Source organism: Dermacentor andersoni, chromosome 4 (assembly GCF_023375885.2).
Source record: "Dermacentor andersoni chromosome 4, qqDerAnde1_hic_scaffold, whole genome shotgun sequence".
NCBI lineage: Eukaryota > Metazoa > Arthropoda > Arachnida > Ixodida > Ixodidae > Dermacentor > Dermacentor andersoni.
In genome coordinates this window covers 222,244,518-222,272,432 of record NC_092817.1, presented here as the reverse complement: position 1 = coordinate 222,272,432, position 27,915 = coordinate 222,244,518, and the positions used below count along the sequence as shown (strand labels likewise).

Sequence of the window (27,915 nt, the reverse complement as noted above, 5' to 3'; positions counted from 1 at the left end):
TGAAGAAAAGCACAGCAGGTGAATTCAGGACACAAGTGGCCAGGGTGCTCTTCCACTACCGGTCAACGCCTCATGAAGTAACAGGCCGTGCACCGTGCGAGTTGCTCATGGGAAGAAGAATCAAGACACCCCTGGATGTCATGCGCCCAACTCTTCCATCGTCTGTTGAACTGAAGCAGATAAAGCAAAAACTGCATGCGGACAAGGGTTGCCGCAGTGCGCCAATAATGGACCCGGGTGCCCCAGTGTTTACCAGGAACTTCCGGTCAGGTCCACCATGGGTACCTGCTTCTGTTAGCAGTCCTACGAGCTGCGTTTCATCTGAGGTTGTATTACAATATGGAACTGTGTGGCACAGACATGGGGACCACATTCGCCCTAACCTTGTACAGCCACCACCATCTGCAAACACTTTGCCTGTAGATCAGCCAACTGAGCAACAAGCAACAGAGTCTGTGGAGCCTGCAGGAGACGCTGCTGAGCCAGAACAGCCACAACAAAGTCAGCCTCACAACCAGTGGCGTAGCAACAGGGGGGGCCGGGGGGCCGTAGGCCCCGGGTGCAAGGGGCCAGCGGGTGGGGGGGAGGGGGCTGTCATATACGTCTGAAGACACCCCTCTTTCCACCGGCTACACCCGGGGGGGGAGGGGGGGGGTGACAGAAGACCTATGGGCCCCGGGTGCCAGACGACCTAGCTACGCCACTGCTCACAACAGAACTGGGCTGCCAACAGCAGTCATCCTATCAGGAGAAAGTCCTGTCCCACTGCGAAAAAGTGCCCGGACAAGACGCCCTGTATTCGCCATGACAAGAACTAAAGGGGGAGGAGTGTGATGATTGTTAGTGTTGTGCTGCTAGTGCCACCGGCTACTAGCGCCACCTACTGCTGCCAGCAAAAGAGGCAGCAACGAGAGCAGGGCTGGGGAGTTGGATGACGCAATGAACAGTTCGTTTTGAGTTCGCTGTAAGGTCGGGTCTCGGCTCCAATTTTTCCGGCAATATGTGACAGATTGTGACAGATTTCCTCGTGAAAGATTTGCATAATACATCCGGGCCATCTGCCGCAGCAGATTGTTCCCCTTTAAGGCTTACGCCAGTGCCTCTGGTGCGACCTTCTGGACCACATGGAAAGAGGACCCTGGACATCAATTGCATCGGAAGCTGCTAATCCTACTGCGGCTGTCCCTGCCGAAGATATCTTAAGCCTTTCTTATGCAAGAAGCTGAAAAACCACTGGCACTGCTTGTGGCATGCTGAAATTAATAATTAACTCTACGTAATAAAACCACAGTTAGGTACCTCCACAACGAAAACATGCCACATTGACGTCTCGGGATATTGTATGGCACCCACAATTTTCTGCTGACTGGGGATGTGTCTCCAACCTGTGGCAGACGTGGCGAGACACTCACCATCCTTCTTTTTTCGCTAGCATGCCAGAAAGCAGAGCGTCTACATAAAAAGTACTTCCATTTATCTTACAGGAAGCATATTCCTCACCATCCGGCAATGCTCCTTAGACCAGAGCCGTTTCTTTATAGTAAATCAGTTTTAAGCTTTTTAATTGATTTTGGTTTATTGAAAGTGATAAGCACAAGGGATTCGTAGTGCATCCTTTTGCAAGAGGCTACTGTTGTGATAGTATCACTTTGTATTGCACATGCTACCAGGCCCTTGTGTTTCAAGGGCTCAGGTAATGCAGTAGAAATTTTCACCACTGACATATTGTAGTACGTATTATTATCCCTTCACAATGTATGTTTTGTGTTTCTAGTACACTTTATTGGTAATTTCCATAACTTTATTACATATGCATTTTACGGACTTTACAGCGCCTGTTTATTAGGCCCCTTTAAGCCATGCCACAACCAACTCTCGGTAATTCATTACTCTGTTGTCAACTCATTAACTGTGGCCTGGCACTCTTTGGGCTTAGTTGGGCCTTGAGCCACAAATCACCAAATTCATCATCATCACACCTTCTACTTTTTCTAACCTTTCTTTTATATTGGTCACAGCTTCAGCAACAGTTCTGTCTTCATTTTTGAAACAGCCAAGGACATCGTCTGTTGTGCGAATTCAGTACGAATGGAACGTTTATTGAGGTCCTTGACCTTTGTTAGCAGCTCTTAAAGCACATCATCAGTAGCTGGGTCAGGGTTTGTTTCAGCATCCCCACACAGCATTAACAACAAGGAAGAAAAAGGTTCGAACAGTGCTTTAAGGCGTGGAAGCACGGCAAAGCAAGGGTCATCGGACCTAAAGCATGCATAAGGTAATTTAGGCAAATCGTTTACTTGTAGTACAAAGCAAAAGTTGCTTAACCCTTTGAGGGTCGAATTATTTTGAAAAAAACTTTCCCAGGTGGTCAAATTATTTTAATGCAGATCCTGAATGTACAAAATCTATAAAGTCGGGAAAAAATAGTAAAAAATAATTAGGAACAGTATTTTGGTGTCGGCATCACTCAGAACTGCAAGATCTTCAATAGCATTTCCGAGCGGGGTACTCCTTGAAACACGGGTCTACGCACAGCGCCTTATCGCAGTTTGCACACCTAAAATGCGTCTCTGTTCTCTTGGAGCGAGGAGTTGTGTTAGCGCACAAATCACATCTGTGCGTGCGGCTGCCTTGGGTAGAGGTCTGATGCACCCTCTCGCGTAAGCGCGTTGCCGCAGAGAGCGAGAATACCTCTGGAGCGGTGGTGATAAACAAGCTAAGAGCAGTGCCAATCAAAATAGAAATCAACTTCCGCCGCCCCTGCGAGAGCGTGCCGACAAAGAGAAAAACCACGTTTCGCGCGTCTCCGTTGCGATCACGCGGCGGAACCGAAACCGCAAAAGCCCGTTGCCACTGAGAGCGAGAATACCTCGTGAACGACGCTGATAAACAAGCTAAGAGCAGCGCCAATCAAGATAGAAATCAACTTCCACCGCCCTGCAAGAGAGTGCCGACATAGAAAATGACGCTTCGCGCGCCTTCGTTGCGATCACGCGGCGAAACCGAAACCGCCAAAGGGGCGTTGCCTCAGTCTGAGTGACGCGCTGAAGCTAGCAATCAGTTCTATTTATCTCCCCAAGAACGTAGCACAAACTTCAAACGCTTCTTGTAAGTGCTAAGAGGTGACAGCACCTCTCGGTGAGCACGCATCGTCATTATGGCGCGAAATTTCAAACGGAGGGTCGGAACCGTACCCGTACGGCAAAGACCTTGCGGGACAGAAAACCGCCGCCGTACATGTACGGCGAAAACCTTCAAAAGGTTAAGCATCCCATCGTGTTGGTGCCCACTGGTAAAGCGCAGTAGATTGCTGGGTTTTTTCAGTTTTCTTGGTGATCCGCTTGAAAAAGTTGTGCTTGTGCAGTTGTGGGGGGTTTGAGGAAGGGCTAGATGTTCTCGCCTTGGAAGAATTTCTTCAGTCCGGTTGAATCTGTAGCAGCCTGGCCCAAGTCCTCGGTCAGGCTCAAGGGCAACTGAGCCATCCGGGTTACTAGCCAGCCTGGAACTGTATTGCGATGAAAAAGTTGCACAAGCAGCCCATTGGGCCTCCAGCCCGCTCCAGTTGGCTGGAGTTGTCTGCTGGGGCTCACAGCACCAGAGTTCTCTCTGGTGATCGTTGTGTGAAACGCAATGGTGCAGGTGCCGACAGCTGTGCAGTGCAAGGTGTGCAATGCACAGCTGCGACACCTTGCCCTGCATGCGTGCAATCAAGGAAACAGAAAGTACAAAGTAACTTGGTTGAATCGAATAGACCTTAATAGAGCACTACTGACACATCGTAACACTTATCTTGGCTTGGCTAAAAGATGTATATGACCAAACCAGTTCGTCAGGAAGCTACGAATGCATGTAGCTATTATTGTAGAAATAGTTTAATAACACTTGAGAACACATGAACCGCAGGAACATAGGCTTGATAAACAAAATATAACTTTCTTACAGCTAAAGCCACACTTGTTGTCTGTTTCCCACGAATGCTGCCATATAATTGGCATATAATTGCCATTGTGCTCACCTATCACTGTTTCCAGCATATTTCCAATGAATTACTACATTCTTATTGCAGGTTGAAAAATTTTGATACAGAATATCGGTTTCGCAAGGCAAGGATAGTAGTTTTATAGGCCTTATAAACTTCTAAACATACGCTTACTAAATTAACAAGAACGGTGTTACCCACACACAGGCAAACATGAACACTTGACACTCGATGATCGCTGACATGTGCTGTCAAAACACTGGCTTTAGGAAGAGCGGCAGCAGCAGCAGCGAGTGAATTGACCTTCATGCTGCCTCTCGCCTCAATGCAGACTAACTGGCGAAAACACAGCGCACATGAAGCCATCAGCCCTCGACGCTGCTAGACTGTACTTGCCACAGATCACTTTCAAGATGGGGCCCGCGTGGCCACGTCATACACAGCCGTCGCAGGAGTATAACACTTTGGCGTAGTCTGTTCTGCTTTGTCTGAGTGTATTTGTGCCCTTTGAATGGTTTGGCACCAACTGAATTGTGAGTATTGCCTGTACAGGTGATAGTGAAGAATGCCTCGGGTGCGGAGAGTACGAATGCCCTGCTGCGCAACCCGCGGGTGCTGCAGACCTTAGGTGACCTGGCCGTGAATGCTGCGACCACAGGTGCTTCGGCAACCGTCACTGTGGCCACAGGGGGGCCACAGGTCGAAGAGGAGGACGAGGACCAGGCGGTGGTGGCTGTGCACAGTGCGACGGCCTCCGACGGCCGCTACCTCCAGGTGGAGCGAGCTCTCAAGGCACCCACTCTGCGGGTGAGGGTCCACCCACTGGCATTGTCACTTTTGTTTTATTACTTATGCCACTTTTACATGGTCACTTTAATTGTGATCAGGCCGGATCTGGATTGAATTTCTTTATCGAAAATGATCGCTGCTGCACGGTCCAACAATCCAGGCCCAGTTTGGAGGTGGTCAAGTGCACCAGTTGTTGTTAGCCTGTCCAAAGCATTTATCAAATTTGTCTAATAAGCTGATAAAATTGTATTATAAAACAAATCTGGATCAAATTTTTTGATCAAAAATGATCACTGCTGCACAGTTCATTGATTTGGATCAAGTTTGGATGTTGTCAAGTGCACCAGTTGGTGTTATCGTGTCCAAAGCACTTATTGAATTTGTCTACTAAGCTGGTAAAATTGTATTGTACCTGATTTTTTTTCTTTTTTTGCTATATCATTTGTAATTGCGAGTAATAACGTAATAACTTGGGCCAGTTGGTACATGCCGGACATGACTGAGACAGCTGAAGCGCTGACTTTCAACCGATGTTTTATTTGCGCACACTGCAATACGTACAGGAGCTTGAATAGGCAGAAGGGAGAGCAGAACGTGCAAAAGTATGAATACATTGTCAGAAGATAGCCACGATGAAGAATATAAAAACAGCACAACTAAATGGTTGCCATCATCCACGTGCCAGATGCACGAGTTCCTTGGTGAGGAGAGGCATCGAAGGCACACTCGCGCACATAGTCTTTTTTTGTCAATGCTAAAGGCCTTGTACCGTATTTATTTGAATCTAGGCTGGTAGTTTTTTTGAAATAATCATATTCCAAACTCTAGGATCGGCTTAGATTCGAGGATTTAAAAAAACGCGCCAGTTTTTCATTGAAACTGCTAAATGGATGGATGGATGTTATGAACGCTCCCTTTGGAACGGGGCGGTGGGTTGCGCCACCAAGCTCTTGCTATTATACTGCCTAATGTCCTACCTAGGTCAAACAATGAAAAAAGAAAAAAAAAACACTATGAACTACCACGCCCAAATTTTTCTGATCTTCTATTGCGAACTGCACTTTTGTACGTCTCCGTCTTTTGTCGTTTCCATACTTTTCTTTCACCAATTCTCCAATCGCCTGTTACTAAATAAATATGGTGCATAGCTAGTGCCATCTAGAAAAGTCAGTATCGCAGCCGGTACTAGCCGTGCCAGTAGCCAACCGTACACAAGCGAGGTCGCCATTTTGACTTGTGTTGTGGCGGCCGTATTGGTGTGCGGCGTGCTGTTATCACAATGGCACCAAGCAGGAGATGCCACTACAGTGCCACTTCCAAGCGAAAAGTTGTGATAGCCGCAGAGGCATCGTCGAACCTTCAAGCTGGGCGGGACTTCGGCGTTGACGAGAAAAACGTCCGTCCTTGGAGGGGACGACAGGAGCTTTTTGCGTGTGCCGCAACGAGGATGGAATTTAGCGGACAAAAGAAAGGCCGTCACCACGAAGTGGAGACAGTTTTGGCCGACTTTGTTCGGACGCAGAGAGCAGCTGCCCTTCCAGTGACAACAGAAGTGCTCCAAGCGAAAGCTAGGGAACTTTCGAGGGGGCGAGGCCTAATGCCAAAGGATTTCAAAGCCAGCCGGGGCTGGCTTCAGAAATTCATGAAGCGCTTCGGCTTCAGCTTCCGACGTTGCACTTCAATCACCCAGAAGCTGCCAAGTGATCTCGAAGAAAAGCTGATAGCTTTTCAGCACTACGTGCTGCGAAAGAGAGAAGCGGCAGACTACAACCTTGCGCAAATCGGCAACGCCGACTGATTTTGATATGCCAGTGGCGTACACCGGGAATGAAAAGGGTGCCAAGGAGGTGAAGGTGTGCTCTGCGGGCTACGAGAAGCAGTGCGCAAGTGTGATGCTGTGCTGCACAGCTGATGGACATAAACTCCCCCCCTTATATGATATTTAAAAGGAAGACACTGCCTTCTCGAGAAACTTTCGCAAGAAATGTGATTGTGCGGTGTGGGAGATACGGGGTTCTTCTCCGTACTCTTGGGACAAAGGAACGACAACACAGTAGTGCAAACAGTCACAAGGGCATTTATTGCACCTTTCATAGATCCATGCCTGCTAGCCGAGTGGCTATCCACAAAACATGCCGATGGGCGCGCGACAAATCTAGAAGTCCGACTCACCGCGAGCGAGCGAATATGTTCGCCCCATGCTGGATCCCAACGCCTGGTCGTTCGCGTGTTCGGTCACGCCAACGGAGGCGCGCTCGAAGGCCGCCACGCGAGGCGGTCTCGCAGACGCATGGGTCGGCGCGCGCGCGTGGGACGTCCACCCGTGCGCCCGACCCGCCGGGAAAGAGGGTCGCTCCACGCGCGGCACGGCACGTCCGTGCTGCTTGCTGTCTCGAACCCAAGAGACCAAGCGCCTTCCCTTTCGGCGCCCGAGTAACCCCGCCGCGACAGTCGCGCCATCTCTAGCACCGCGCTTGTACCACCCGACCGCCGCGGGCGCCAGGCCACGCGAGTCGTGCGGGAAAACAGCATATCAGGGGATGCGCTATGCGGGAAAAACATCAGGGGACGCGCGAGAGTCGCGCATCCCCACATCCCCCCAACCTTAAATCACTACATATTCCGGCGAAACATTTGACACGGTCTAACATCAACACGTGCTTCGCGAACAAGGTGGTACATGCAACAGTGGCCGCGCCGGGGAAATGTCCACACGCTGTCCATAACATGCGAGCCGACTGTCCTTCGGGTACACCGCTGGCGTCCGCCGGTCACAGCAGCAGCTTTGCAGACAAGATGGCACGATTCCAGGCCAGGACTCCGGAGACGACGACGCAGTAGTCGGTACGAGCAAGCGTCGCTCGCGCCGACGCGCCCTGCTGGCAAGAGCCGCCGTAGCTGTCGGTGACCGCTGGCTCCTTTGTCCGCCGCCGAGGGTTGTGAGCTGGATGCAGGAGGCCGCCGAAGTCGCTGCGCCGAACTGGCCACAGCATCACCATCGCCCGGGGTGACTCGATTGTAGTCCGGGGCAGCAGCGCAGACGATGTGCAGGTGACAGCAAGCCAGGGGTGACTCCAATCACGCTGCGTAAACTCAACACACTCGGCAAACACTACAGTAGTGCAAGGGAGAGGAATTCTGCATGCGCATCGCCCACGTGGTACGATGTTCAACTCGGCTAGCAAAAGATCGGGCAGCTACTCAGATGCTAAGTTCACGTGAACGAAGCTCGCTTTCTTGAGTCGAACGAGTAATTTCAATTCGTGCGAGGCTAACTAGAATGAGGGAAGCAACTTGCAACACCTCAACGCCACGGTCCACCAGGTTGTGTCCCTCCACGTGCGACAGGCAGCTTCGTAAAGCCTTAGGCCTAAAGCGTCGCTACTCTGACAACAACCGGCATCCAAAAACAACACTCAAAATGAGCGCAAAACAGGCAGCCGCGAGGAGACGTTAGCTCTGTGAGGTGGTCCTACTCCGCTCGGTGCACACAGCATCCGAGTTGACGGCGCCCACCGTCCCAGACGGTGTCGGAGCGCCCGGTGCCAGGCCGCAATACCAGTCAGCCTGTCGTGGCACCCGTGGCCCGCGGCCACCCGGCTCCCAGAGCCGCGACTTCATCCGAGTCAAAGAGATAGAAGAAGCTATTTACATAAGAAATTCGGACCACCCACGAGGCTTCCGTACTCACTCGCTTCAGGCTTGCCACTGCTCCGCGGGCGCTCAGCCTCGCTCTCCCAGGATGCAGACCACGTGGCTCTCGTACTGACGAATGTCATTAAAAAAAAACACTTGCGAAAAGGCTTAGCATGTTGACGTGTTCAAACACACTACAGCCACCGCCGCCTCGCTCAAGAAAGCACGCCGCCAACGCTAGCGATCAAAATTCACGCTAGGCCTACGCTTCGGTTCAAACAAAGGTCTTGAACGAAGCAAAACTGTTAAATCTATCGTCCGATGCCCCAAGAGGTCCACGTTGGGCAGCCAGATGTGGGAGATACTGGTTTCTCCTCCGTACTCTTGGGACAAAGGAACGACAACACAGTAGTGCAAACAGTCACAAGGGCATTTATTGCACCTTTCATAGATCCATGCCTGCTAGCCGAGTGGCTATCCACAAAACATGCCGATGGGCGCGCGACAAATCTAGAAGTCCGACTCACCGCGAGCGAGCGAATATGTTCGCCCCATGCTGGATCCCAACGCCTGGTCGTTCGCGTGTTCGGTCACGCCAACGGAGGCGTGCTCGAAGGCCGCCACGCGAGGCGGTCTCGCAGACGCATGGGTCGCCGCGCGCGCGTGGGACGTCCACCCGTGCGCCCGACCCGCCGGGAAAGAGGGTCGCTCCACGCGCGGCACGGCACGTCCGTGCTGCTTGCTGTCTCGAACCCAAGAGACCAAGCGCCTTCCCTTTCGGCGCCCGAGTAACCCCGCCGCGACAGTCGCGCCATCTCTAGCACCGCGCTTGTACCACCCGACCGCCGCGGGCGCCAGGCCACGCGAGTCGTGCGGGAAAACAGCATATCAGGGGATGCGCTATGCGGGAAAAACATCAGGGAACGCGCGAGAGTCGCGCATCCCCACAGCGGGCAAATGAGAACGAGTGGATGACGGGTGCGATGGTGGAAGAGTGGGTTAAGATTGTGTGGCAACGGTGTCCAGGAGCCCTTTTGACAAAGAACTCGCTCCTTGTCGTCGACTCTTACCGTGGGCACTTGACCGATAACGTGAAGGCTGTGCTCGCCCAAGTGAACACGGACCTCGCTGTCATACCGGGCGGCATGACGGGCCAGTTGCAGCCACTTGCAGCCACTTGATGTCTGCATCAACAAACCTTTCAAGGATCGTCTGCAGAAATATTACACGGACTGGTTGACTGACGAAGACCACATGCTAACAGCAATGGGCCGCATGAAACATGCATCACTATCGCAGCTGGCGGGCTGGGTAGCTGCAGTGTGGGATGACATCCCAGGTACTTTGATCGTGCACGCCTTTAAAAAGTGCAGCTTATCTAATGCGCTTGACGGTACCGAAGATAGTGCACTGTTTGAAGGTGACAGTGACAAGGAACACAGCGACGACGACGTTGAATGAGCTCTGCACATTCAGTTTCAATAAATGCTGTTTGCATTTTGTGAACACTGTCCTCGCTTTTTTTGTTCGGCCTACATTCGAGGTAATATATATATATATATATATATATATATATATATATATATATATATATATATATATATATATATTTTGGCTTCGGACTTTAGGGGGTTGGCTTAGAATCGGTGTCGGCCTAGACTCGAGTAAATACGGTATATCTGACGTCACCATAGTCACCACTGGTCACTGGTCACCATAGCACCTTAGTATTTTGTATTGGTTAAATAATGAACGACAACCACAACAGGAGCTATGTGCAGCTAGGTGGCTGCCAACACACTGCCTCATAAAATTGGAATGATCTCTGAGGTGGTCATTAACATAATGGCCAGTCTGGCTGATGTAGCATCAACCATGCCGTCTCATACACCACATTGTGGCACCAATCAACAAACCTTTTTTATGTGCTTCTTATCACATGTGTGAGGCCCTATGTCTTCTCTATTCACTTTCTGGTACATGCTGGAGAATTTTTTTGCAAAAAAAAAAAAAATCTACTCCGATGCCTGCCTTATGGCACGTCCCTTTGTTTGTACAGTGAAACCTCGTTAAACCGTAGTCGGCCGAAGCTCGGAAAAAGTATGTACTAAACGGTAGTACTGTTTAACCGAAATAGCATGACATCGCCCACTTACCTGTAGAAAACGGAACTCAGAGAGAGTGCGATGAAAGGGGAAAAAACATACCGTATTTATTCACTTCGCGCGACATAAGTGTTATTTTCGTTTGATGCCGCGGCGGCCTAGCACGACGACAGCAGCCTCAAACTTACTCAAGCTGCGTGCCAGCTTCTCAGCCAGCCCCCCTCCTCTCGGCAAACACTCGCACGGCAGATTCCTCGTTGGCGTTACGTATTCTCCGTGCACGCGCGCACTAGTGCTGCATAAGTGCCGGGGCGCCTTTTTCATTGCCGGGTGCCGGAGTTCGGAAAACTTTTCGTTTGGAATAGTTCCGTTATCGCGCCCCTGTTCTCGTTGCGACGATTGCATTCACGAGGCTGACGTAACGCGCAGCTTCTGCCACTGTCGGGCCTGAATCGCCCGTGCTGTCGCTTTCCGTGTCGTCCTCATCACTGTCGCTAGTCGACACTTCGGCAACAACAGAGGCAATGATGGCGAAAAGTCGAACCTCGTAGCCGACATCTCTTCGCGGTCGCAGCAGCGCTGCCGAGCAGCTTCGCATTCCGAATGCCACACACTGTAGTCAACAGCAGATCCATGTCGCGGGCCAGCGCCAACTTCTTCGTGTCACGTTCGATAGCACGGACGATGTCTAATTTTTCTTCTATGCTGAGCACCCGGCGTCTTTTTTACCCGAGCTTCGGCATGACGCGAGTCCTCGCTTGCACGACGCCATAACGCTCTCTCGCTCTCTGGCACGGCGTCGAAATGATGTTGATGTTGATGCAGCTTCACGTGCAAACGCACAGGGCGCTTGGAGGCCGTTGTACCAATCTCTGAGGCTTGTTCTGCCGGACCGCCCGGTGGAGACGACACACCGCTGTGTTTGCACGACGAAAAGTGGAAACGCTACGTTTTAACCGATGCGTACACAATAAGCTGGTACGGTTTATGCGGATACTAAATACATTATGTTCAATGGCCGCTGAGTCGGGGAATTGACTTTACTACTTTTAAACCGAAACTACTGTTTAAGCGGGTACGGTTTAACGAGGTTTTACTGTACCATTGCTCTGTACTGAAGGCACCGGGCAGTGGGCATGGGCATGGTGCATAGTGAATGAGAAGACGACGAGGAGTGCTTGCTTCCCCATTTCGATATAGCACCAACCTGTTTAAGCCTACCGCTGCAACCTAGAACTAGTGCTGCTAAGCGAACACCCCCGTTGCATTTGGTGTAGCTGCTGGGTTTCTCTTCGACATCCTGGAACTCCACAGTCTAACGCTACCACCAGCTGTTGCAATGGATGAACCGGGACCGTCCTAGGCTGCTGCTCCCGTGCCCCCGGCCATCCTCTGCTCTGGCATCATGCGCCAGCGCGATCCGGCTATATTTAGCGGCACAGACGACCACGACGTGGAAGACTGGCTTGCCGAATATGACCGTGTAAGCGCTTATAATAAGTGGGACGACCGCGCCAAGCTCACAAATGTCATATTTTACTTGATTGGCGTGGCCAACCTATGGTTCTGCAATCATGAAGCCGATTTTACCACCTGGTCGGCATTCGCGACAACTTTGGCTGAGGTCTTCGGCCGTCCCACAGTTCGCCGGCTTCGCACTGAGCAGCGCTTGCGTGGTCGAGCTCAACGCCAGGACGAGACCTTCACCAGTTATATTGAAGACATGCTCTCGCTCTGCAAGCGCGTCGACTCATCTATGGAGAAAGCTGACAAGATCAAACACGTCATGAAAAACATAGACGACCATGCCTTCCAGATGCTCATCGCAAAGAGTCCCCGGACGATTGCCGAGGTCATACAGCTTTGTCAGCAGTACAACAAGCTGTGCAAGCAGCATGCATGAACACGCGCTGCTCAGCAGGACACTGCAAACCTATCTCCGTTGGATTTCGGCCGCGACGCTGCCGACATCTCTGCTTTAATGCCGGAGATAAAGCAGTTCATCCGTCAGGAAGTCGCGCACCAACTATCTCTGGCGAATAGCGCACCCGAGCCGTCGACTACCCTGGCTCCTTCGCTTCGTCACGTCATTCAGGCGCAAATTGCCGCGGCGCTGCCATCTGCCCCTCCTCCGCAGCCTGCAGCTGGACCGCTAACGTACGCTGACGTTGTCGCCCGGCCTTACGCTCCTCCGGCTCCTGATGCCTACCGGGCCACTGGCACCTTCCATGTGCCGCTGCCACCTTCGCATTCGATTGCCGTCCCTTACTCAGCCACTGGAGCCCCTGTCGTCAACCCGTGGCGAACACCTGATAACTGTCCAATATGTTATTCCTGCCATTTTCTGGGCCACGTGGCACGGTTCTGCCGCCGTTGCAGCCCCCGTTTACTTGACAGTGGGGGCGCCTCAAGCTACAGGCCTGCTCGACTTCTGCGTCAGGACCAATCTAACCTTCCTCCGGACTCGTCTTACAGTCGCCTCCCGTTCGATTCACGTCGGTCGCCTTCCGCGCATTGCCAGTCCATTTCCCTAATGCCTCGCCGACCCAGCCCAGCCCAAGAGGAAAACTAGCAGTCGCAGTTCCAGAGGCAAGAACTGCGTTTCCGTCGAACATTTCAAGGCCTCATTCTGCGCCGGCGAACGAAATTGAACTGTCGGTAGACGGCGTCACCGTACACGCACTTATCGACACCGGAGCCGCCGTTTCTATTATTAGTGAGAAGCTCTGCCGCAATTTGAACAAAGTGACCATTCCCCTTACCTCTCTTTCTCTGCGTACGGCAACTTCGCATCGCATTCAGCCTTCAGCATCGTGCACAGCCCAGGTTGTCATTCAAAGCATTATGCATGTTATCGAATTTGTAGTCTTACCTCGTTCCTCGTATGACGCTATTCTTGGATGGAATTTCCTATCTGTCAATCAAACTCTTATCGACTGCGCTCGTTGTAAACTTGTGTTATCAGTGCCGTGTTTTGACCCTGATGACCATTATTCGCCTAAAGTTATTGCCGCCTCTGACATCGATATCGCACCTTTCTTCGCCGCTCTGGTTCCTGTGTTGTGTAGCTCTGCTGCGAACTCATCTGTTCTGTTTACGCCGTCGGCCACTTGTGTGCACCGCCGGAACTTTCTGCTTCCATTTGCTGTCGTCACTTTTTGCAACGGTTCTGCTGCCCTTTATGTGTGCAATCCGTCCGCCTGCCCATCATCCCTACTTCGCGGCGAATGCTTGGGTACCTCTGAAGCTTTCGATTGCGTTCTCCCAGCCACCATGTTTGGTGACACAGCATCACTTCCGATTTGTGCCGTCACTCCACCCGCCGCGACCAATGCCCCTGTAGACGCCTTCGCTCGTGCCGTCGACGCAGAACTCACACCTGCGCAGCACACCGAAATCATCAAGCTCCTCCAGCGTTTTCGTGCTTCATTTGACATTGGCCAACCATCCTTGGGCCAAGCATCTGCAGTCGTTCACCATATCGACACTGGCCAACAAACACCACTGCGCCAGCGTCCATATCGTGTGTCGGCCACTGAACGCCGCATCATCGACCAGCACATTGACGACATGCTGGAGTGTGGCATCATCCAGCCCTCTAACAGTCCCTGGGCATCTCCGGTTGTCCTCGTTAAAAAAAAAGATGGCTCCATTCGGTTCTGAGTTGGCTATCGCCACCTTAACCGAATAATGCGCAAAGATGTCTATCCTCTGCCGTGCATCAACGATGCCTTGGACAGTCTGCAGGGAGCCGAATTCTTTTCCTCATTGGATCTACGCTCCGGGTACTAGCAAGTGCCAATGGCGGAGGCCAATCGCTAAAAGACAGCCTTTGTAACTCCTGATGGGCTATATGAATTCACCGTCATGCCGTTCGGCCTCTGCAACGCGCCTGCCACTTTCGAGCGAATGATGGACGCCGTTCTTCAAGGGCTGAAGTGGAAAACGTGCCTCTGTTATTTAGATAACATTGTGGTTTTTTTCCACTGACTTCGCGTCACACCTCAGTCGCTTCGAGCAAGTCCTTGCGTGCCTCTCCACTGCAGGACTGCAACTAAATTTGAAGAAATGCCACTTCGGTGCTCGCACGCTTACTATTCTTGGCCATGTAGTTTCAAAAGACGGTATCCTCCTGGACCCCGCGAAACTTAGCGCCGTATCTGAGTTCCCTAAACCAACCACCATGAAAGAGCTTCGCGGTTTCATCGGCTTTTGCTCATATTTCCGACGCTTCATCCATAACTTTGCCTCTATCATCGCCCCCTTGACGCAGCTTCTTGCCAGCAGTTCTGACCTATCAGCCTGGTCCCCGGCGTGTGACGATGCATTCCAAGAACTGCGACGCATTCTCACCTCTCCTCCAGTACTGTGACACTCCGACCCTTCTGCACCAACTGAGATCCATACGGATGCTAGCGGTATCGGGCTTGACACTGTTCTTGCACAACGCAAGGATGGCTTCGAAGAGTATGTCGTCGCGTATGCCAGCTGCACCCTTACCAAAGTCGACGCGAACTACTTGGTTACTGAGAAGGAATGTCTGGCCATCATTTGGGCAATCGGAAAATTTCGTCGTTATGTGTACGGGAGTCCATTTGACATCGTGACCGACCATCATGCCCTATGCTAGTTATCTTCATTAAAAGATCCAACTGGTCGACTCGCCCATTGGGCATTGTGCCTACAAGAGTACGACATCCGCGTTGTTTATCGCTCCGGCCGAAAACATTCAGACGCAGACGCTCTATCCCGGTCACCCCTGCCCTCCGGTCCTGTCCACTCGTCTATTTCCACCTATGGAGCCTTCACCCTCAACATTTCCGACATGCCATCAGAGCAGCGCAAAGACCCATGGATCTCTTCGCTTATTGACTTCCTGTCTAGCCAGTCGTCAGTGCCGATTTCTCGGACGCTCCATCGTCAAGCCGCGCGCTTCACCATTCGGAATAACCTGCTGCACCGCCGCAACTACAATTTGAGTGGTCACAAGTGGTTGCTTGTTATACCCCAACACCTGCGCCCCGACATCTGCGCCACGTTCCATGACGACCCCCAATGCGGCCACGCTGGTGTATTAAAGACATACTCCCACTTCCAGCTTCGGTACTACTGGCACGGTATGTACCGCTTCGTTCGCCAGTATGTCCAGTCCTGCCTCATATGCCAACGACGCAAGACGCCACCTCAACATGCCACCGGCCCCTTGCAACCTTTACCATGCCCTGGGCGCGCGTTCGACCGCGTTGGCATTGACCTATACAGTCAGCTTCCCAACACTCCAAGCGGCAACTGCTGGGTTATTGTTGCTATCACCCATCTCACGCGGTACGCCGAAACTTCAGCCCTAGCATCTGCCACAGCAAAAGACGTTGCCACTTTTATCCTTCAAAACGTGATTTTACGCCATGGAGCACCTCGAGAATTACTGAGCGACCGCGGTCGTGTTTTTCTCTCAGACGTCATTGCAGCATTTGTAAAGGAATGTCGAATCATTCACCGCACTACCACAGCATATTGTAACGGACAGTTAAGGGAATCCAGATACAACTACAGTCAACGACCGATTTTTTGGACCCTCTAGGGAACGTAAAGACGTCCGAAAATTCAGGCAGACCGAAAAAATGAATGCATGCAAAAAAATGCACCTCTTTTCTTTTTTTCTCGGATATAGAGGTAAAGGGCGAAGTACCACGCTTCCGAAACCCTGCCAAAGCATCAATGAACGTGCTATAAAAAGAGGCGTTCAAAAACTCTGTAAGCAGCCGACTGCCGGTTTATTATGTACACGGTCGTCCACTTCCAATTTGAACACGGCTCCGGGCGGCCGGCGAGGCCGGCGCTCCGCGGAGCGCCGCTCGTGGGCGCCGGGGTAACTAACGCGCCGGCACACTGGCAGCCACAGGCGTGGCCTCAGCCGCCAGCACACACTAGTGCAGGCCCGCTGTAGCAGACGACGCGGCTGTGGCCACGCTTGGGGCTGCCAGTGCGCCGGCGCCCACGAGCGGCGCTCCGCGGAGCGCCGGCCTCGCCGGTTGCCCGGAGCCGTGTTCAAATTGGAAGTGGACAACCGTGTACATGTCCATCGTCGGGCAGCCAGTGTTATTGCTGCAGTGGCTTGAAGAACTTGTTGATTGTTTGGACGGCGTTCCGCTTGCATGCGATCATATTCACCTCGATCTGAGCAAGCGTCATGTCAGCACTGTACACCGATGAAAGAGTCAACAGTGCTCGCGTCAACTCGGCGCTTGTAGGCGGCGCAGGCATTGGCTCCTCATTTTCAACATCGGAGTCTACTGAATCCCCCAGAACCTGACGGACTATTCCCTCGTCAGTCAGTTCTGCGCAGAAGTTGAGTTCGTTGTCAGCGTCAACAAACTGTTCAAAAGTTATTTCCGTGGGTACGGTACTGCTTTCCGCGCTTCGATGCCATCGGCGAGGACGACGAAGACGAAGTGGGGGCCATCGAAGGCAAGCGAAATCCTCAAGTTGCGAACAGTGGAGTTCGCTGACGAGCGTCGAAGCACCTAGGCCTAGCGTCGCAGAGCACACTTGACACAACAGCACAACCACACACCACGCTAGCCAAAACGTGGCCTGCGCAAACAAACGAAATAGCACCACAGAACACCTATATAGCGCCGCTCCGGAAACTCCGCCGGAGGCGAAAGTGCGGCCATTTGCGGCGATGAACACAGCCAGCGTGGCCAGACCAGATAGGTGTGTGACGGCTAGATTCGGCTAGTTGTGGTTCAAAGCGGTGATATGCTTGGGCTGCAAGTCGATTTCCTTCACTGAGGTGTTTTAGCGCACGAAAAGGGACGAAAGACAGTGGCGAAACGAGGACACAGCGCTAAATTCCAACAATGGTTTTATTCCACAAAGTGGTCGGCACATATATATATAGGTAACACCCCCAACCGTACGCATGCGCATGTGTACTGACTTTTAGTCAAATGAGACAGCAACGAGACATGTGTAATGGAAAGTTCAGATGATATCAAAGATGAAAGAACGACCATGCATAGGCAAAAAATTTTTTTTGTAATTGCAAGTCTAAAAGATTAAAATGTAATCTCCATCAGGCCACCCTCTGTGTCACGTTTAAAAAATCGAATTCTTTACTTGAAAGATCTATTGAAGGCGCGCTAACACATGCGCTCCCTAAACTAGCAATCTTTGCCGCTTCAATAATCTCACGTGTTGTTTGCGCTGGGCTTCTTCCTATCACCGTGCACTGTTTATAAATGGGACTGCACCCATGCTTTCTGCAGTGAAAAGCCAGATGCCCCACTCCTCCAGTTCGCACATTATTTGCGTGTTCACGCAACCTGTCATTTAGGCACCTTCCCGTTTGGCCGATGTATTTTTTGCCGCACGACAGGGCATCTGGCTTTTCACTGCAGAAAGCATGGGTGCAGTCCCATTTATAAACAGTGCACGGTGATAGGAAGAAGCCCAGCGCAAACAACACGTGCGATTATTGAAGCGGCAAAGATTGCTAGTTTAGGGAGCGCATGTGTTAGCGCGCCTTCAATAGATCTTTCAAGTAAAGAATTCGATTTTTTAAACGTGACACAGAGGGTGGCCTGATGGAGATTACATTTTAATCTTTTAGACTTGCAATTACAAAAAAATTTTTTTGGCTATGCATGGTCGTTCTTTCATCTTTGATATCATCTTAACTTTCCATTACACATGTCTCGTTGCTGTCTCATTTGACTAAAAGTCAGTACACATGCGCATGCGTACGGTTGTGGGTGTTACCTATATATATATGTGTCTACCACTTTGTGGAATAAAACCATTGTTGGAAGTTAGCGCTGTGTCCTCGTTTCGCCACTGTCTTTCGTCCCTTTATGTGCGCTAAAAAACCTCAGTTATGGAATACCAACACGCCCTAACCTACGCTCTTTCGATTTCCTTCGCAAGGGCGCTGTGCGAGGAGCCAAAAAGTTCGGAAAATTGGACGGCGGGGGGTTCGAGCGTCCGAAACTTCAGATGTCCTTATACATTGATTCTATGGGGCTCGTGGCGGTGCCGCGAAGACGTTCGAAATATCAGGCATGTCCGAAAATTTGGGCGTCCGAAAATTCAGTCGTTGACTGTATTTATTGTGGGCGAACTTGTGGCCTGGGGGTAAATAAATATCACTGTCGCGTTCTGAACGGGAGATCAGGAAGGCCTTCTTCATCTCTCTCGAGCGTCGCTTCACCTCGTCTTCTTGTAGATGCCGACAATGGCCACCTGCGATGCGAGTGCGTGCGGCGAAAACACGTGCCATTATTTCTTCGTTTTTTCCTCCAATACGCCGTTGTCGTCTTGAGGGGGGCGCACGAACCTGCGCGCATTGTTTAAATCTTTCTGCCTTGTATCATTATCCCCCCTCCAAAACTCATTGTCCTGATGCGTAAAGCGACGAAATTGTTCACAAGCAGTTGTCTACACTAAAGTGGTATATGGCACAGAAAAGATGTTTGATCGAATATTCACTGCCTGCCATAATATGGCTTCAGTCTGACTACATGCACAGTTTCTGTGCGACGCCAGCATCGTGATGAGCTCACTTGTCCTTCTGGCGTAACTTTGTAGTTCAGGGGACTGATGCGGCGAAGTACTCGGTAAGGGCCGAAATAACGACGCAAAAGCTTTTCAAACAGGCCGCGCGTCCGCACGGGGTCCACACCCATACTCTGTCGCCTGGTGCATACTCGACTTCCCTTTGCTGCAGGTTGTAACGGTCCGCGTCGATGCGCTGCCTTTGTTGAATGCGATGTCGCGCCAGCTGACGTGCTTCTTCGGCCCTCTGTGTAAAGTCACTGATGTCAGGATTCTGTTCTGTACTGTTGCTGACAGGCAGCATTGCATCCAAGGGTGTGGTAACTGTTCGACCAAAAACGAGTTGGAATGGTGTTACTTGAGTGGTCTTTTGCAATGCGGTATTGTAGGTGAATGTCACATAGGGTAGGATCTTGTCCCATGTGCGGTGCTCTAAGTCTACATAAATCGACAACATATCGGTCAGCGTCCTGTTCAATCGCTCGGTTAACCCATTTCAGGGTGATAGGCAGTTGTTTTCCTGTGGCTGGTATGAGTCAATTTCATGATGGATTGCGTCAAATCGGCTGTGAACGGAGTTCCTCGGTCCATGATAATAATTGCAGGGGCACCGTGTCGTAATACTATCTTAGTGACAAAGAATTCAGCCACTTCAACGGCCGTTGCACTGATTAGAGAGGATGTCTCGGCATATCGGGTTAGGTAATCGGTCGCTACTACAATCCATTGTTTCCCTGATGACGATGTTGGAAAGGGACCAAACAAGTCCATTCCTACTTGTTCGAACGGGGCTCCTGGGGGTTCTATTGGTTGAAGGAGGCCTGCGGGTTTTAATGTAGGCGTTTTGCATCTTTGGCAATCCCGACATGTTCGTACATAATGCTGTACTTAATTCAATAGCTTTGGCCAGTAGTACTTAGCATGAATTTGGGCGAACGTTCTGCTCACTCCGAGGTGTCCTGCTGATGGGTCATCGTGACAGGCTTCTAAGATTTCCGATCGCAAAGCTGAAAGAACAAGTAGAAATTTCTCTGTGCTGTGCTCAAAATTTCTTTTGTACAGGACGCCCTTTCTCATCACATACGATGACAATCCCCGGGAGAAAACTCGCGGAACATGGGCGGGGTGTCCCTTGAGGTGCCTCATGAGTAGAAACAACTCGCCGTCAGATTGCTGGTGTTTGGCCATCTCAGATGTGGTCACGGCTCCAAGAAAGGGAAATTCGTGTCGATCTTTCACAGGAGCAGATTCGACCAGAGCACGTAATAAACAATCAGCGTCACTGTGCTTGCGACCTGACTTGTACACGACCGTTATGTCGTATTCCTGCTGCCTCAGACTCCTCTAGCAAGTCGTCCAGAAGGATCTTTCAGGTTTGCAAGCCAGCACAATGAGTGATCGTCACTGATTGCTCGGAACGGTCTACCGTATCAGTATGGTCGGAATTTTCCTATGGCCCATATTACTGCGAGGCATTCTTTTTCTGTGGCTGAATAGTTGGTTTCAGCCCTTGAAAGAGTGCGGCTAGCTTATGCAATCACTCTTTCCTCTCCGTTTTGCCATTGAACGAGGACGGCACCAAGTCCTAAATTGCTGGCGTCCGTGTGTATGTCTGTTTCCGCTTCCTCATCAAAGTGTGCAAGGACCGGGTGGTTTTGAAGTCGCCGTCGCAGCTCCTTGAATGCATGTTCTTGTTCATTGTGCCATAGGAAAGGCTATCTTCTTTCGTTAATCGCGTTAGCGGCTCGGCAATCTTCGAAAAATGTATGACGAAACGCCTGTAATAGGCACAAAGCCCTAGGAATCGCCTAACGGCCTTTTTGTCGGTTGGTCTAAGAAACTTTTCTACTGCTGCGGTCTTCTCAGGGTCAGGACGGATGCCTTCAGAGCTAATCATATGGCCGAGGAAAAGGAGCTCATGGAAGCCGAGGTGACATTTTTGTGGCTTTATCGTCGGCCCTGCTGAACTAATAGCTTTGAGCACAGTCCTTAGTCGTACCACATGCTGAGCAAAGGTGGTAGAAAAAATCATGACATCATCAAGATAAACCAGACAGGACTGCCACTTTAACCCGGAGAGCACAGTGTCTATCATCCGCGGAAAGGTGACAGGTGCGGAACAGAGGCCGAACGGAAGTACGTTGAATTCGTATAGTCCTTCTGGTGTCACGAATGCTGTCTTCTCACGATCCCGTTCGTCCACTTCTATTTGCCAGTACAGTATCCGCTTTTGAGGTCGAGAGAGGAAAAGAATTTCGCATCCCGTAGTCTATCGAGGGTATCATCGATCCTCGGAAGTGGATATACATCCCGCTTTGTGACGACGTTTAGCTTCTGATAATCAACGCAGAAGCGCAAGGTCTGATCCTTTTTCTTTACCAGCACCACAGGCGAAGCCCACGGGCTGGTCGATGGTTGAATTACGTCGTCTCTAAGCATTTCTTCGACTTGTTTGCTGATGATCTCTCTCTCCTTCGGTGACACTCGGTAGGGATGCTGGCAAATAGGCCTCACAGCTTCGTTGACAATGATACGGTGTTTGGCGATGGATGTTCTCTTGACTTTCAATGTCGTTGAGAAACACGAGGCGAATTCTCGTACAAGGTTCTCTGTTTGCTGCTTCTGGCTCGGTGATAGTGCTGCTTCGGTGTTGACAGATGCGAGTATGGAGTCTACGTTGTCAGTCTCCAGTAGTGCAGCATCGGAAAAGCTCATCCGTAATCTGTTCATAATCGTTAAGGCGGGCAATGACGGTTCCCTTCGCAACATGCTGGACTTCATTCCCAAAATTAGTCAGGAAGACATTTGAACACCCGTCACGCAGCCGAACAAGACCCCTTGCCATACAGATCCCTTTTTCGAGTAAGAGCCCAGTGTTACTGTCTGCTATTCCTTCATAGTCGCTCTATACGGTGCTTCTTACGGCGACAGCTATGCTGGATCTTGGGGGTATCGTGACGTCATCGTCTATAATCTGAAGCGCATCGATTTCTTCACACTCGAACGTCGTGATGGCGTGCTTCGTTGAAAACGACACACAGGATTCCTGCAAGTTGATAACTGCACCGTACGCCTGCAAAAAGTCCATTCCAATAATTAAATCCCTTGAGCATTCTGACAGGACAATGAAACTGGCGGCGTATGTAAAGCCGTGTATTCCGATTCTAGAAGTGCACCTGCCCACCGGGTTGATAAGGTGTCCACCGGCGGTTCGAATTTGCAGTCCTCTCCAAGGAGTCAGCACTTTTTTCAGTAATCTGGCAAGTACTTTGCTCATAATGGAATGGTCTGCGCCGGTGTCTACTAAAGCAGTAATTTCGCAGCCGTCTATAAACACACATAAGTTGGAAGCTACATCACTCTTTTCGCAACTGCTCTCGCGTCCGTCATTATATTTCAGAATCAGCACTGGAGGCTCCGTTCTTGCATTGACAGCGGCCTCACCTCTACAGGTCGCCGGTATTAGTTTTCCCAACGTGGGCTTTGGGGGCGTCGCCTTGGGGAGCTTGAGGATGGATGCGGGCTCAGTGATCGATACCTCAGCGGCACTGTTGACCGAGGTTGGTGTTGCTGTGAAATCTGCGGGCTTTGGCGCGTTGACAAATACTCCTGGATCTCGAAAGGGTGTTCACCGTTTCTTGGGCAAGGAGCGTTAACGGAAAACCCCCGAAGTCCCGCTCTGCAGTATTCGCACATCCTGTAGAGATGACCAGCTTCGCCGCAGTGGTAGCACAGCGGGATTCTATCAGGAGTGCGCCATATGTCAGCCTTCCGGAATCTCGTCTCCGGCGGAGACGGCAAGAACCGAGGTTCGGGTACATGCGCAGTTGCCGTGACGAAAGTACGTCCTGGAGATCCTCTGAGTACTTCGGCATACGATACCGTCGGCTGTACCGGTGACGACGCTTGCGGCTGTGCTGGTGGGTGCTGTTCGCGGACGGCTCGTCTCACTTCTTTGTGAACCACTTCTGCTAACGAAGAGACCGCAGTGGGGCCGTTGTTCAGCTGTTGCCTCTGGAGCTCTTCTCGAACCACAGATCTTACGAGTTCTTGTAAGACCTCGACGCTGTTCCCGAACATTGCCGACATCGCATCCATAGAGGCGACGTTCATGTCGCGGTTGTAGTCTCGCACGCTGTTGAAGAGTCCTTTCCATAGTTATCGCCTCGGAGCGGAATTCGGCGACGGTGCGTGGAGGGCTGCGAACCAAACCAGCAAAAAGCTCCTGCTTCACACTGCGCATCAGGTGCCGAAGCTTCTTGTCCTCGCTCATGCTCGGGTCGGCCCGGCAGAATAAGCTTCGAGATACATTGCCACGCTTTCGTTGTTTCGCTGGCTTCTTGCTTGCAAAGCGGCTTCAGCTGTTTCCCGGCGGTCTGTGCTCGGATATGTGGCCAACAGCTCCCGTCGGAAGTCATCCCATGACCGGAGGAGAGCTTTGTGGTTTTCAAACCACGTTCGCACTGTGGGGATGCGTGACTCTCACGCGTCCCCAGATATCTTGTTTTTCCGCATAGCTCCTGCGGTGCAGCTTTGCCGCGTGGCCTGCGTGATGCCTGCGGCGGTCGATGTGGTTGGGGCGCAGTGCTAGAGATGGCGCGAGTGTTGCGCTGCTAACGCCGCCTCACGGCAGGGTTACTTGGGGGCGCAAGGGAGAACAGGCTGCCTCTTTGGGTCGGAACAGCGAGCAGTGTGGACGTGCCGTGCCGCGCGTACGCCGATCCATGCTTCTGCGAGACTGTCTCGCGTGGCCGCCTTCGAATGCGCCACCGTTCGCGTGACCGTACACGCGAATGACCAGGCGTTGGGATCCAGCATGGGGCGAACATATTCGCTCGCCATCCGGTCGCGGTGAGTCGGACTTCCTAGATTTGTCGCGTGCCCATCGGCATGTTTTGTGGATAGCAACTCGGCTAGCAGGCATTGATCTATGAAAGGTGCAATAAATGCCCTTGTGATTGTTTGCACTACTGTGTGGTCGTTCCTTTGTCCCAAGAGTACGGGAGGAGAACCCCACAGCGCACAGTCTTGCAACGCGAAGTAAACGTTGCGGAGCTTCCGGTTTTCATCCCATCCATTGTAGTCAGCGACGCGCTCGAAGCCTTCCAACCAGTCCGCGGCATCTTCGAAGATCATGTTCTCATGACGCCCTCAGCAGAAAGGATGTTCCACGTTCGCCGCCAAGGTCTGTGAGTGGTGGCGCTGGCTAACACTCGCAAGGTTAGTTCTAGTAGTAACACATAAATACACAAGAAAGTAGATGAGGAAACCGCGCTGTGGTAGCTCAATTGGTTAAAGCTTTGCACGCGTAATGCGAAAACATGAGATCGTTCCCCACCTGTGGCAAGTTGTTTTTTCATTCACGTTCATTGCCATTAATTTATAATTTCTTTAATTCAGTTAGTAAGTACAAGTAATTTTCCCTATGTTCTCGTTGGTGTCTGTCTGATGGCTTCTCATGATATGATTAATAAAAGTCGGGCCCCTCGGTTAACCCCCTTTCTTCTATTGCTTTGATCCTGTGCTTTGTGCTGTTTTTATTCCATTTGGCACCTCTTGCCTAAAAATCCTGTGTCCTTGCGGCAAGATAAATTCCTGCATGGTAGCACACGGACACACTTTATGTTTCAGACCAACAAGTAGAGTCTTGCACTCTTCCACAAATTCTGGGCATTCTAGCGAGTAATGTTTTATATCACCATAGCGTGGCAGAATGAACACGTTGGTGAATGTGACAGTCCTATTTTGTGTCACCGCGCTGGTGTTCTTGCTGACTGGGCGAAAACGCGGCGTAATAAGCAGGCTTTCAATTGGCTAAGTCCCTTTGTCACACTGGATTGATATGGCGGGGGACCCCAAGGAGTGAAAGTGGTTCACGATGGTTGTCTCCTTGGATGTTTAACGGTGGTACTCTTACCGTCAGTCTGTATGCTAGTGCTTGGTGCTCAGGCTGCCTGCTTCTACATTTCCGGACATGCTGATGTGTGATATAAGCCACTGAAAGTCCAGGTGAACTCCTAAGCTACATAGGTGTTTGATGCTGCATAAAGGCTGCTTCAGGCATATGTCCTGTTGAAATCCTCGCTGGAGTAACTGGAGTGCTGCCCTGCAGTTCCATATCACTACCAGTTGAACTGAGCAAGGTTTAAGTTTACGCAAGGCAGCTTCAATTGCTATACTTTTGTCTCCTGTTGTAGAAACAACCCACTCGATTCAGGCAGCCTAAGCGGGATGTAGTGGCGCGGCTATCGCCTCCTGAGCTAGTGAAGAAGACAGCTCATGTGCATGTACCATGAGCACGGAGCAAGAAAGATTTAGGAGTGGAAATTCCGCTGTTTGCGGCGACCAGAAAAGGTCACAAGCCCACTATCATATTGGCGGCCTGGAAAGAAATTACCACCGTTTCGGTTGCCAGGGAAACCGGTCGAGCGTGTTGCTCCCGTTCGGCCATGTGTGCCTGACTTCTATTGAGGGAACGGAGGAAGTGGCCGGAGAGCGCGCTGGAGCCACCTGCCTGGGTGCTGCATTTTTTTTTTCGCTGCGGCTTCTACGCGCCGCATGGCACTGCCACTGCATACGGCCCCGTCGGCGCATACAATTGTGACCTTATCTGGTCGCCCGCGCTCGCTCGCGCTGACGGGAGTTTCACCTCCTAAATGTCTTCCTCCGTGATCATGAGAAAAGAACACTGAAGCGTACTCAGCCTGAGTGGCTATGGGTATCTGCTGCTCCCGAGATCCTGTGGCACCATAGCTGGCCAGCCTATATAAACAGTGGTCATGGCGGCTACCTGTCCATGCTTTCTTCCTCGACGAAAACTGAAGCACTAGCCTCTTGTTGCTCGTCTATAGAGCCATTGGTGAATTCTTGTAGGTGCCTCGTTTTCCTAGTGCTTTCGTTGCTCTTTGTTCTCCGTGGGTGGAGGGCTCTGAAAGTAAAAAGCAACCAACGCCACAATGGTCATTTCAGTCTGTAGAATGACATCTAAAGATTCCTAGTAACGCCGCCAAGCGTACCACACTTGTGGCACAGTCTTTAGTGCTGGAGCAATTACAGTCGCTGAGTGATTTCCAAAAATTCGGACATGCTCGATTGTTCGGTCTGCTTCGTGGCCCTGCCATTCTCCCCATAGACCATAATGTATAACAACTGCCGAAAGTTCAGACACCTTGCAACCTCTCGTCTGATTTTTCGGACACTCCTTGAGCCAACTCTTTCGAGAGCACCATGCACAGACTCTGACCGGTGCATGGTTCGACTTGCTGAACACCATTTTTGTTTTGAACGGACCTTCCTTGATACCCCACGAAGTGGTGCTACTGCAAATCCGCGCTCATCATCATTGTTTCTGCCTTGTTCGATAGAGTGGCTACAGCAGTTCCGGTGTCAGCTTAGTAAGCCGTATTTTTCATCTGTGTGACTGGTGTCGGCATGACGGCGTGGTGGTGTTTGCTTTGTGGGCTGTGTCGAGGTTGTAGTGATCGAACGCGGCATACGGAAACATCGCGTCAAGTGTCTAATGGCGCCGACAGTGCCCGCACAGACTGCGCTGGGGAATGCCAGCAAGCAGGTGCTGGGAGGCCTAGGATTTGTCGCCTTCCGATGTGCTTCCTACTGACCCCGAAAATGTTCTGCCGAGACCTGTGCAATGGTTGCATTGCGATTCCGGACACCGTCTCATTTGACAGTTTCACAGGTGCTGACACTGCTGTACTGACATGTGCAGAATTCAACAACGGCGAGCTAATTCGTCAGGTTTCTGCTGCACCACCGGAAGACGACTCCGAGTCGGCTCCGATGACTCCGAGTACATGCAGTGACTGTGCTTTCAGCCGCCTATAGTGAGCGTACGACCCTCTCCGAGATTCAGGCTTATCTGATTGCACGGAAACGGAGCAGCGTGCAATGGCACATTCACGATTTCTTCAAGCCTACTGCCGAGCCCGAATAAGTGCGTGGAAATAAAGGACTTTTTTTTTTGTTTCTTAATCTGCTTTTTCGGACACCCGTTTATTCGGACACCTGTTTATTCGGACATTTCCGCAGTCCCCTTGAGGTCCGAATAAACGGTCGGCGACTGTAGATGAGATGTATAGGCTGACTTTAGGAAACCAGCCCCCGTTGTGCAACACATATTAGACCCTTGTACATTTCTTTCTTGCTAAAATATCTGGTGCTCGTTAGATTTCTACTTTGGGCACATAAGAAGTGGGCGTGCATTTGATTTGGGGTGATGTTAGAGTTGGAAAAATGCTGCCAAATGAATCAGCAGTGTGCTTTGTAGTTTTTTCTGCATATCGTTTAATGCAACACGCAATAAATTTGATCAATTTTGTCGGTCGTGTCAGGGTTGAATTAACGGATGTCTACTACAATAAAACCTCGTTAATTCGGATCGCACGGCACCGAACACAATGGCCGAATTTACCAAATGTCTGAATTATTAAGGGTATCAAAAAAACAATAAACAAATGCTTACTGCATGAATACACTTTTATTTACTGAATGAATCGGCAAATCCTGTTTTTATTTTGTAAAAAATCAGTGCAGAAGCTGTAATTCTGATCATATCATGACTGATTAGATAGAACTCGTGGTGGCAAAGGTGAAGCGCAGCTGTGGCATTGCGCTTCATTTGGCATGATTTTTACTACCACACACGCATCCTGGTTATTTTTTCGCCAGTGAGCTGTTCGCCAACAAATCGTCCACCCATCGCAATGTAGCCTCGAGAGCTTTGTACCAAGTCAAAACTAAACTACTGTTTGTCGCAACCGCTGTGGACGAAACCGCGGTCGCTGTCGATGCTACTATCGTGAAGGCATGTGAAAGAATAAAGGCTTAAAAGGC

The 27,915-nt window shown here is 51.0% G+C and overlaps 1 protein-coding gene across 6 annotated transcripts in view; it reads left to right on the top strand.

Moving 5' to 3' along the window:
- LOC126538383 (uncharacterized) overlaps positions 1-27,915 on the top strand; it is a 606,484-nt gene that overhangs the window by 99,555 nt on the left and 479,014 nt on the right. For all 6 annotated transcript variants that reach the window (XM_072288044.1, XM_072288042.1, XM_055074756.2 and 3 more), the window contains exon 8: positions 4,532-4,786. In XM_072288044.1, the coding sequence (XP_072144145.1) occupies positions 4,532-4,786 (255 nt within the window). The remainder of the gene's footprint in view (positions 1-4,531; positions 4,787-27,915) is intronic.